Source organism: Triturus cristatus, chromosome 5_2, assembly GCF_964204655.1.
Source record: "Triturus cristatus chromosome 5_2, aTriCri1.1, whole genome shotgun sequence".
In the NCBI taxonomy this organism is placed as follows: Eukaryota; Metazoa; Chordata; class Amphibia; order Caudata; family Salamandridae; genus Triturus; species Triturus cristatus.
Window position 1 is genome coordinate 1,104,917,119 of NC_140588.1, and position 11,959 is coordinate 1,104,929,077.

At 44.3% G+C, this 11,959-nt stretch overlaps 1 protein-coding gene across 1 annotated transcript in view; it reads left to right on the forward strand.

Moving 5' to 3' along the window:
- Window positions 1–10,151, forward strand: part of LOC146829782 (nicotinamide N-methyltransferase-like) — a 74,032-nt gene extending 63,881 nt beyond the window's left edge. Inside the window, exon 3 of the mRNA XM_085608497.1 lies at window positions 9,452–10,151. Coding sequence (XP_085464623.1) covers window positions 9,452–9,887 — 436 coding nt within the window. The 3' untranslated portion in view covers window positions 9,888–10,151. The remainder of the gene's footprint in view (window positions 1–9,451) is intronic.
- The last annotated feature ends 1,808 nt before the right edge of the window (window positions 10,152–11,959 follow it).

Here is an 11,959-nt window from a genome sequence, read left to right on the forward strand (position 1 = left end):
CCTGCGTTTGGGGAGGGGGTTATGTAGGAGAGTGGCATCGACTGCATAGTTGCCCCCAACTTTTTGCTGATGTGTTGACTGTTTTTATGACTTTAGCCAGTCTGTGGCCCTGCTATCCAGGACCCCAGCCTATCTGCTTCCTCTGTTAAACGATGTGAGTACCCTAGGTACCAACCAATTGGATGCTGAGGATGCCCTGACAGTCCCTTGTAGATGGTACCCTAGGTACCCAGGGCATGGGTCCCTCAGTAGGCCTACCAGGGCTGCAGCACTTATTGTGCCACCCTGGGACAGCCATACAAACTGACACCACCAGACCACTACTGTAGTCTGGGTAAGGTGGTGCTAGCACCCCTTACAGGGATATAGGTACCCTATATCCCACCCCATTACAACACATGTACTCTCATAGGTCACCCCTATAGCAGGCCTTGCTAATCCTACAGGGCTGGGTGCTGAGGTATGTGTGAGGGGAGACCCCTACCTGAGTAGGGCCTCTCTGCAAACCCTCGTAAAATCATTGCTGGGTTGTTTGTAGTGTAGCCATACCATATACTCTTAACCGCATTATAAGTCTATCGCGATAGCGTGATAACTTGAGAATGGCTACACAGAACCATATCGTGTTTGGTGTCAAACATGTAGGAATCCTACCCCCAGTCCAGCCATGGGCATGAGGGCACGATTCCCTCCTGCTAGAGGATCGATATGGGAAAAGCGGCAGAATTCGGACACCAATTTAAAAGTGCACATGTAGTACAAAATGGCTACTACCCGCCACCCACACGACTCTGGCTGGCTGTTGCTGGGGAAAACCCCAGTCTCGCCAGCTGGACAATAGGGCTCTTGTGGCAGGGAGGTGCTAGCATCTCCCCAGACAGGATATGTGGATTGGAACAGGGTGGGTGCACCAAAGTTGCCATTCAGAGTTGCACGTAGGCAGCTACAGCGCCTACATTCTGCATACACCGCCTGGAACCGGTTCAGGGGCATCCTGCCCATCGCCCAGGCGGGAAACACCCAAAGGGGAGAGGGTGTAGCCACCCTTTCCCGCCTCACCTCTCATTGGTGGACACTACTCTGGACACTCCTCTAATCTTGGGGATAAAGGTGAATAACGTGGCCCCAGAGCCTCAGATTAATCTTGGACTTTACAGACTTGACCTTCGACGAGCTGCTGCCCAGCTGGCTGAAGAAATCTCCCTTGGGGTAAAGGAGTTACCCCCCTGCTTGGCAGGCACCTGAAACACTGCAAGTGACCCTGTTGGAACTTCGCTGCTCTCACAAACTTCGTCGACTTCCATCACCCTTGAGGTGGGTTTCCTAAGCATCCCAGAGGCCAGTGAGTGTGCACAGCAAACCTGTGCCGTGGACCGTGTAGTTGCCGAGATTCCCAATACCCCAGGACACCAGCCACCTCTTGTGTAGCACACGACCCTGACCAGTGGGGAAGTTGTGCTTTGGCCCATTTTTGAGCCAACCACCAAGCAGCATTTGTGCCAAAGATCAGCACCCTAGCCCCCTCCGGTGGCCCGTGGGCTCCCTTTTACACACTCCATTTAGCTGCCTTCCACGGTCCCTTGTCTCTCAAATTGTGGGCCCGAGCGGAGGACAATCTCGACATCTAAGAGTTCCCCTGGTTGCTCCAGGCCTGCTCTACAGTCTCTCCAAAGGAGACCTCTCACAGACCTCGTGGATCTGCACCAGTAGCTGATTTGTTTATCTTGCGTGGGTTGCAGTTGCCAAGGCTTAGTGGATCCAATCCGGCCACTAACACCGCAGCGACCCTCATGCGACGTGGGACAGTTGCCCTCCCGAAGCTGGCCTTCCTTGAAGCCTCCCATGGCTGCAGATCCAAGCTACACCTCTTTCCACTTGAAGCACCCGACATTGAAGGGCTCTTTGCTTTGAGCTCCCTGGTCACTGTGCCGTGACCCAGACTCTGTCCCCTCTGCTTTCAGGTTCTTCTCTACAAGATCTACAACTTCAATCTTCACGGCATTGGCTAGCAGCACTTTTGAACATTTTCCCATTGAAAATCAGCCCGCGACCCGACATCGAAAACGACCTATGCACCCGGCTTCCCTGGGGCAGGTAACAGTGGTACCTCAGTACTCTCGTGGTAGTGGGCTCTTCAAAAGCTTAACTCTAAAGTTTTAACTTTGTACTCCTGCTAGAAGTGACTTTAATCTGTTTAAATCAAACCGCAACATTCTCTATAGACTTTAATAGAGATCTCGATAGCAGCTATTTCCACTGCACACGCCTCCCGTGGGTCCCCTTCCTCATAACCTGGGGTGGATTCTTAAGGGGCCAGCGATCCTAAATGCCCTAGGCATTGTCTGTAGAATTGTCGTGGTTCTTATACCACTTTTTTAATATATGGTTTGGTCCCCCCCTGGGGCCCTATGATTCCAGTGCTATTTTATTGTATCTATCAATGCTTGTTTGAATTGTAACTTTGCCTCAGCCTCATAAAGAGACTTGTGGGATTCTGTTTAGAATAAATACATATATTTTATATATATACCTGTGTGGGCTACTCTTTCATTTGGTCATTCAAGAGGTTATCTATGGTAAAACAATAAGCTTAACACTCCTTCAAGACTTAGCCTGAAGGCTGCTCTCCACAGCTACCACTAGGATAGCTTTCTTTAAAGGTTGTCTTAAACCTATCATCAATAGGAGTCGAATTGGACTGGTGCAAGGTGTCCCTTATAACTAGGAGACAGCATATGCCAGGCCAACTTCTCACAGGGGATGACAGTATATGTATGGGTATGTGAGAGGATGCGACTATCTGTATATGTATGTGAATGGGGGGCAGACTGTATGGCAATGTGGATAGGGTTAAAGGTGGTCTAAAAGGGTATGTGACAGGATATGACAGTGTACGTATGTATGAGTTTGTATGGGTACGTGAGAGTCTCTCATTGGGTATATAAGAGGATGTCAGTGTCTCTGGTTCAGTATATGAATGGGTATAACAGTGTCTGTATAGGTATATAAAGGAGAATAAAAGAGGTCTGAATGAGTATAAGAAATGATGCACACATCAGTTTCTTCCTGACTATGTAATGTATGCATTACTGTAAACCTTTCTCTGTTAGTCTATGCATAGCTATATCAATATCTGTAAAAAGTAAATATCTTTAATTATACCCTGCTCTCTTTGCAAAAGCATCAGTGTGAACCAGCTCATCTTAATCTACATATCTGTGTATATCTCATTGTATAACTGTATACATAATAAAATGCCTTAATATCTCACAGCATACATTAGCATTTCACTCCTTGTGTTACTCCATACATTGATGTATGCCTCTGTTTTGTTTTCCTTCACCACTTTTTATTCATAGTTACTTATCAGTTCACTTCACTTTATTTTCATTATCTACTCACTTTCAAAATGTCCTTTGACATCCTGCTCAGTTTCATCCATCTTAATAATACTCAGACCCTCTGTTTCATTTTCTTTTGCTATAGATGGATACACATGCCTGTTAAATGTGATTGGTGTTGATCATGTTTGGTACTCACTATCAGGTTTTCAAACTTGTTTCAAGAAAGCATGCAAAAACCAAACAGAAGAATGGTAAACCACTCTCATCTTCGGCCAGTTAAAGTGGCATCACCTGCTTCCATTGGTTGAAAGTTTTATGGAGAACCAACATCCAGCCCTCAAGATTGTACACAGTGGTGGGAATGGCCTGGGCACAGTGACTGAGAAAGGACTGGAAATCCCAATGAAGAGTACCTTTGAACATTTAATGAAACTTTTCCCTTACACTGCCTTGGGGTTTTCTAAGATATGCCAGAGGCAGAAATTGAAGTTGTTTTCTGAATTCTGTCCACAGACAGAGAATGCCAGGAAATATCTTAATAAATCTCTTGTAACATGGACTCTGGCAAAAATATTTACCTGCATTTCAACATGCATGGAATATACAGGAGAGATGGTTTTCACTTCCCAGATGAAGGCAACAGAGTGTTTCTGAACAACTGGAAACTCTGCAATCACTCGTATATGTAGTTATCATAGACTCACAATTAACACAAAAGCTCTTCTAAGAGGCACGCTATGTCCCAAATGGTTTTTGACTCCGCAGCCCAATAAACCAAAAGCAGACATTCAATGAAAAAGAGCACATTTAATAATTCGATTAAAAGCTTCTGAATGATTTTTCACAGTGGGTATAACATAGTCTAAATTGGTGTTATTTTAGATGCATAAGTGGGTTTGCCAAAGGGTGTAATAGTGTTGTATGGGTTTGTAAATGGGTGTGACAGTGTCCCAAAAGGTTTGTGAATAGGTATCACAGAGTCTGTACGGGGTTGTAAGTATATATGAAAGTCTATGTATGGGTATATTAATTGGTTTGACAGTTTATATGGGGTTCTTAAAAGCTGTGACAGTGACTGTATGGGTTTTGGGTTTAATAGAGTCTGTATGTGAATAGCTCTGACACTGTTTGTTTAGGTACATGAATTGGTGTAACAGTGTCTATATGGCTTTGTGAATGAGTATGGACATGTCTGTATGTGCTTGTGAATGAGTGTGACATTGTCTGTATGGGTATATGCATTGGCATGACAGAAGCTATATGGGGTTGTGAATGTCTGTAACGGTGTGTGTATTGGTTTGTCAATGGGTGTGACAGTGACTGTATTGGATGTAAATGGGTGTGACAGTGTCTGTATGGGTATATGAATGGATATAACAAAGATTGTATGAGGTTGTCAATGAGTGTGACAGTCTCTATAGGTTTATCAATAGGTTTGACAGTGACTGTAAGGGTTTGTGAATGGTTGTGTCACTGTCTTTATAGGTTTTCCAATAGGCGTCATAGAGTCTGTATGGGGTTATGAATGTATATTAGAGTATTTCTTTAGAGTTGTAAATGGGTATGACAGAGTATTGACGGAGTTTTGAATGGCTGTGACAATGTCTGTACAGATTTGTTAGGAGGTGTAACAGTGACTTTATGGATTTGTGAATGGATGTAATTTAGTTTCTATGGGTGTGTGGATGGGTATAACAGGCTCTCTAAGGGGATTTGAATGGGTATGACAGTCTCTAAGGGATTGTGAATAGGTGTGACAGTGTCTGTACAACTTTGTCAATGGATGTGACAGTGCCTGGTTAGGTACGTGAATGGATGTGACAATGTCTATATGACTTTATGAATGGGTGTGACAATGTCTGTATGGGTTTAGGAATAGGAGTGACAGTGTCATTATGGGGTTGTTAATCAGTGTGACAGTGTCTATATGGGTGGAACACTGAATGTGTAAATGACTGTATGGGTATAAGAGGGGGTGTAACATTATCTGTATGGGTATGTGAGTAGCTGTGAGAAGAATAGGATACAAATATGTATATATTGTTCTATATGTATATATTTTTTCAGCTGCTTTAACTTAGCGGATCCCTAGCCTCGCCTCGCGAGGAATCCGCAGATTAAACGAATGATCAAAAAAAAATTGGAGCCATATTTATGGCCATAATACACCCTCACTCTTCATTGCAAGCATTCACAAGGGGTCAATAAACCTCTCACCTGTCCCCTTCACTTAATATTCACTCTATGATTTCAACAACTGCAACCGTTCCACGGCAAACATAATGATCTTTTCTGTCGAGGTGCAGCCAGCCAATCAGGAGTTCATCAGTGAATTTGAATCCACATCCCCTGATATAAAAATGTGTTTTCCAGTTAATATCTTCCAAACTACCGAACAGATTTATACCAAATCACAAAATACATGATCTGTGAACCAAGATTTAGCTTTCTGCCAAATTTGATATAATTCAGTCCAGCAGTTCTGGCTGTAGTCGTGTCTAATGGTCCTATAGGATTAACATAGGGAAAACACATGTTGGGACCCTACCTTTTTCTCTGCCCCTTTTACACAAAAGCACCCCAAAACTTTCCAGACCCCATGTGAAGTATCAGCATTTCATGAAGATTTATCAACTGTTACCAAATATATAGGCACCTGAATATATATATATATATATTCAATTGTAATAAACCGACATTTGGAGGCCCATTCTCAGCGTGTTTACATCTTTATTCTGCAAGGCAGCAACGGTCAACAGCACGGTATGTACAGCATGAACTTTGGCCATCAATGTCCCAACGCGTTTCGGGCTTCCTCTAGCCCTTGCTCACGGGAAGGCAATGAAGAGAGGCAGCTGGCAGTTTCCTCATAGGTATCCATGTTCCGCCCTATATATATATATATGGCCCCATGCATGCCACTTGCCCAAGGCTAAACATCAAATAAATGGGGGGCCTGCACAGAATTTCCACAGCCCCAGGGACCACCACCTCACTTGGGCTATATATCACAGTGGAGGGGGGCTGTGCCACCCCTCTCTTGGAGCCATAGATTGTCTGGTGATAGCTACCTCCCAGGGCCAGCTCCTGCTTTGTCCTGGGGTGTTCACCCTGGTATATTGCGGATTACTGTTCCATGGCAGGAGCTTTAACTGCTCCTGCCAAGCCATAACAAACACTCCACTTTCAGCAAGCGAGAGCGGGAAAATTCTCTCACTTGCTGGAAGCAGAGCATTCATCTGTTTCCTTGCCCACTTTCAAGCGAGAAGGGGAACAGGCAAATTGCTTTCACACACAGGGAGCTGTATTTTCAGCACCTCCATATGTGTGGAAGCAATGTTGGTTCATGCAGGAGGTGAGGCACCGACAGGAACTGCAGGTGCCTTCAGGCTACTCCTGCAGTCCAGGTGCAGACTGTGTTCCTTGGGGACCCCCAGGAAAATATGGCTGGGCCACAGGGATTGGCGTTCCTGGACAGATATTGACTCTGGGAGAGTGCCACATAGGCAATCTCCCCGATAGTATAGTGTCTGGAACTCTGGGGATGGGGTCCTCAGGGCAGAAATTGGCCGGAGGAGGGCTGTGCAGACCCCCACCCTGTAATATAATGGCCAGGCCCAGGGGGATGGGGTCCCTGGGCCAAAATCGCTCCAAGAAGGAACACCTTGCTGCTCCCCTCCTCCATGGCAAAAAGGCCGGGTGATAGGTCCCCGGGGCCAAAATCGGCCGGTGTAGAGGGGCAGTTCATTCCCTCACCCTACTGTAAAAAAGCCAGGCCCGGGGGATGTGAGCCCAGTGCCAAAATCGGTTAGGAGAGGAGGGGGTAGCTCCACAGCCCACTCCCCTATTAAAAACATAATTTAAAGGCTGTGACCTGGGGAATGTGGTCCCCTAGTCCACAATCGACCCCCTCCCCGGGTCCAAAATTGGCCCTAAGGTAACTATAACTCACACCCCCACGCACAGGTTTCTCATAAAAATGCTCACTTCAAATGTTGCAGTAATATTATTAATGATGTCATAGAAGATGTCATGAGCAATTTAATATGTGGGGTAAATAGCAGTGCATGATGAGGGCTTGAGGTATAGTTACCTTAGGGCACATATTATAGTTACTTGAGATAACTGTAACTATACCTTTTGATTTTCAGTGGTTTTGTGTGTGTAAAATCTGAACCTAACTAAAATGTCCCTGTAACCTTTGTTTTTATTCAGTGAATTTCTATGTTTTTTCACTGCTGTTTCCTAACTATAATGTCCCTGCAACCTGGGTGTCTCAGGGGATGTGAGTGTGTGTGTGAGTGGTTGTGTGGGTGTGTGAGTGTGTGGTGGCTATATGAGTGTGTATGTGACTGTCTGTGTGGGGCTGTGAGTGGGTATGGGACTGGCTGTGTGGGTGTGTCAGTAGGTATATCATTGGTTGTGTGGGTGTGTAAATGTATGTGAGTGGTTTTGACGATTTGTGAGTAGGTGTGAGAGTGCCTGCATAGGTGCGTGAGTGGCTGTGTGAGTGACTTCATGGGAGAGTAAGGTGGTGTTGGAGTATGTTAGTGAGGAATGAGTAGGGTTATGGATCTCTGAGTGAGTGTATGCTTATTTGTTGTGTTCTGGATTGGTAGATCCACCCTAATCCATGAGGATCTGGGGAGGATCTGCGGATTCTCTGATGCTTAAATCAAAACATTTTTGGACATTTATGGTCCATGAGGGATCCCTCACAGACCCCTTGCTTAGTCCCATGGGGTTAGGGTACCTTTACCCTGACCCCTTCTATCACCTTTTAACTTTATTTTCCCCACTAGGACCGTATATGAATGAACACAATGACAACACCAAATTTCCTATCAGGTGTGGCCAGTCAATCACTACATTGCTGTTGGCATGTTGAATCAGGAATACGAGGAGGATCTGCAGAGGGACAAACCCCTATAGATACACATTTGAATTACAGTTGCTATCTTGAAAACTACATAGCTGATTTTCACCAAATTACAAAAAGAGTCGCTTACTGGACCAAGATCTACCTTTCTACCAAATTTGGTGTAATTCTGTCCAGCTGTTCAGGTTGTATTCATGTCTATAAACCCTAAGGGAAATAGAATAGGAAACTCACTTTCTTACCCCCCTTTTTTCGTCCCCCACTAGTGGATATACTTAATTACACTTACAATCTCAATATTTTGGGGCTTATTTTTATGGACACAATATTCTAATCTATCAATAAACCGAGGAGACATTTAACCAGATTTCTGTTAGGAATAAAATAAAATGTTGAGGTTTTACTTAAGGTGTTGTCTTGAGGCCAGCAGCATTTGTGTGGAAGACATTTGAGGAGGATTGCTTTGGAAATCAGTGGAAGAGAATGGGGTTTGAAAGAGGTTAAGGTGATGTGTTTCATTGCCAGGGTCTGAGGACACCAGTCTTCCAATGCATCAGTATCTAGAAAGAATCTCTGTGGGGACTACTGTGAATTTTGTCTTGAAACCCAGGTAGAAATATATATTCACTCAATGGATTTTTTGGAAGTGAGGGTCTTATATTTTGCTGTTTCATGCTTTGGTGAGGGATTTGATTTGATGGGAAGGTTTATTGGTGCCGATTGAGATGACTGCTCCCACACAGTGGTTGTAATAATGTGTGATGTAGATGGAAGGATCACCGTAAACGTATCTGGTAATGACCATATTTAAGAAATGATGGATATTTTCACATTGCCTAGGAATAGAATGCTCTTTTACATCAGGGCAAACAATAATTCCAAAAATATAAACTGACACCAGCATGTCTAATAGGAGTCCAGGGAAGGCAGAAATGCAATGAGATGTGTATGTGAATGTGCTGTAGCTAATAACCCAGTGACCCAAAGCGCCGGGACACTCCCGGGAGTAGCCGCGCGCTTAATAAATACCTGTTAACATAACATAACAGAACATACTGATAGCTGCAGCGAAGTGCAAGACAGAAAGTGAACAGCACGGGCAGTGGAGCGGCCATCTTGAAAAGGTTTATACATTTTTCCATTGCAGCTATGAAGATGGTCCCATTGCATAATAAGTGTCAGTCAACAATTAAAAGCATATTAATCACCTTGTATTTCTTTATTCCAGTGAAACATTGACTGAGAAGGAACAGATGTTACGAAAAAAAATTACAAGAGTTCTGAAATATGACGTCATGAGCAGTAACCCTTTGTCTCCCGTCATCCACTCCCAAGCTGACTGTCTGCTCCTGGCTCACTGTGTGGAGCACTTTGTAACAGACAAGAAGTCCTACTGCGAAGCACTGAACAATGTCTCGTCACTGTTAAAGACTGGAGGACATCTGATAATGATTACAAAATTCTGTGCGACATTTTTCATGTGCGGTGATGTCAAGTTACCTATTCTCTGCTTGGATGCAGATTTTGTGAAGAATGCTCTCAAGGGGGCTGGTTATGTCATTGAGGAAGATCACATTTATCCTCGCAAAACTGAAGGTTTGTACAATCTAGCAGATTATAAATATTTTGCTGTTATAAAAGCACGCAAAGAAAGAGAACTGTAATCTTTCAGTAGATAAAGAGTAAAATTTCTGGATGCAAAATTATGAAAAATTAAGCTCATCTGAGCATCAAATTTCTTTCATTTCCATTTTCGCATTATATATAGTCTTTAAAATTATAATTATTTCTGTAATATTATAAAGAACTGTTCATAGAACATAGAAGTAGTCCACAAAGCTGGGCAATGTTGAGTAACCATGGTGAGTGAAACCATTAGTAAGTAGTTGGTTCATAAATACAATCAATAAACAATGATGTCATCCTAACTCCTGGACATGGCTTTCTTTTCAAGAGCTTCTCATTTCTGGTCCTTTCTTTTTAATTGTAAACCCCAAGGAACTGGGTCCTCTTGCAGGCAATTATATTCATAACCCAGAAGCCTGACAGTACTAGTGTCCAGTTTCCAGGATCAATTCATCAGTTGTACAGAAGTCGGCCACTAATTCCACTTCATCTCTGAAAATGAAATGACACTTGGGAAGGTTGACCATGCACTCATGATTTCTTCATATTTATTTTGAAAATTAGGAGGGTAGTTTATTTTGCTTCATTCCGTGGCACTTACTGAAATCTAATATTTTTAAACATTTGACTTTAAACAAAAGACCTAAAAGGTTATAGGACAGTGGTGATGTTATGGGTATGTTTTCAAGAGTGAGCCAATTGATAATTACAGTGGTGCACATTCGGCTCTAATCGAAGATTGCTGCTTCTAGCCCTTGAGCACTCTGGGTGCATTGGAACTTGCCACAGGTGATGGAGAGGCCATGTACATCAGATGGTATCATGATGATACAGATTGGGAGCAGAATAACACCAATTGCCATACTGAGGGACTTATTTAAAAGCCATGTGCACCTCCAGATATCACTTTGGTAACATTCAGCTGATATACAGGGCTTAGCTATATCTACAAGGCCACATAAAACCACCCTGTGTGACTTTTCATTGACTTGTAGATATGGAGTAAGACAAATCGGTGCATGTTGCTGCCTTGCCTTACTCTGCATGAAAGAGGCCTTCCATAGTTGTTGATGTTGGCTTTGCCGCTGAACACCCATGGAATTTGATATTGTCCCATCTAAGCAGCATCAAGTAAGCATGTGGGGTGTGGCCTGATGCCAATGGAGTGAACAGCATTGCTCAGAGCTCCGCTTGGCTGACCTGCACCCAGCTCCAATTGATGAACTGAGACCAGCTTAAGAGCCCCAACTCTCCCCTCCACATTGGCCTGCTACTCAGGGTACCATATCTGCTTTATTGCCGGCTGGAGACTGCTGCAGATGAGTAGGTACTCAGAGGAACCTGAAAGGAAGAAACGCAGTGGAGCCTGTGTCACACAGTGCAGGCCGGACGGCAGTGCTGCAGCACAGAGGCATACCAACTGAAAAGCTTTGTGAGAGATGTGAGGTATGCCAGTGCTAGAGGCTGCTGGGCCCCCTGTGTAGATGGAGGCACTGAATTCTCCCTTCAGACGTATTGGCCCTAGTCCTTTGAGTTCATGGGACATCTTGCTGAGCATTGCAAGGAGATCTGGGAGATCGCTGGGTGCTGTGGCCCAGGGCCCCTGGGCCTTAAGTCTGCATCAGCTGAGGACCACATGAGTGACTTTGACCCGGGTCTGAAGGAGTAGCTTGGATCTGAACAGCGCATTGCCATGCCAGTGACGGCTAGAAGAGGCTGTAAAGAAGAAGCCCTGTCTCAGAGATAACCGATATAAGTACGACAAAGGAAACAGACTAAAGCATTGCCAGCACTTTTCTACTAGCATCTCCTTGGAAAAGGGGGTGATTAATCTGACCAGGAGGTGATTTACAACCTATATCATTCCAGAGAATACAGAGAGCCCTGATTGGGCAGTGGTTATGAGGCTCTTGCTCAGAACAGCAGATGAGGCCTGTGTCTGGGGAGTCTTTGGCTGACAAGATGTGTTTGGGCCCTTGCTGTCCTTAAGCAGAATATTATCGTGAATGGGTTATCACCCCCCTGCTTGAAGCTCTTTCTGACCATCAGTTTGCACTACTATGGGGGTGGTGTGTATGACCCCTGCCAGATTGATAGCACTGTAATTGAT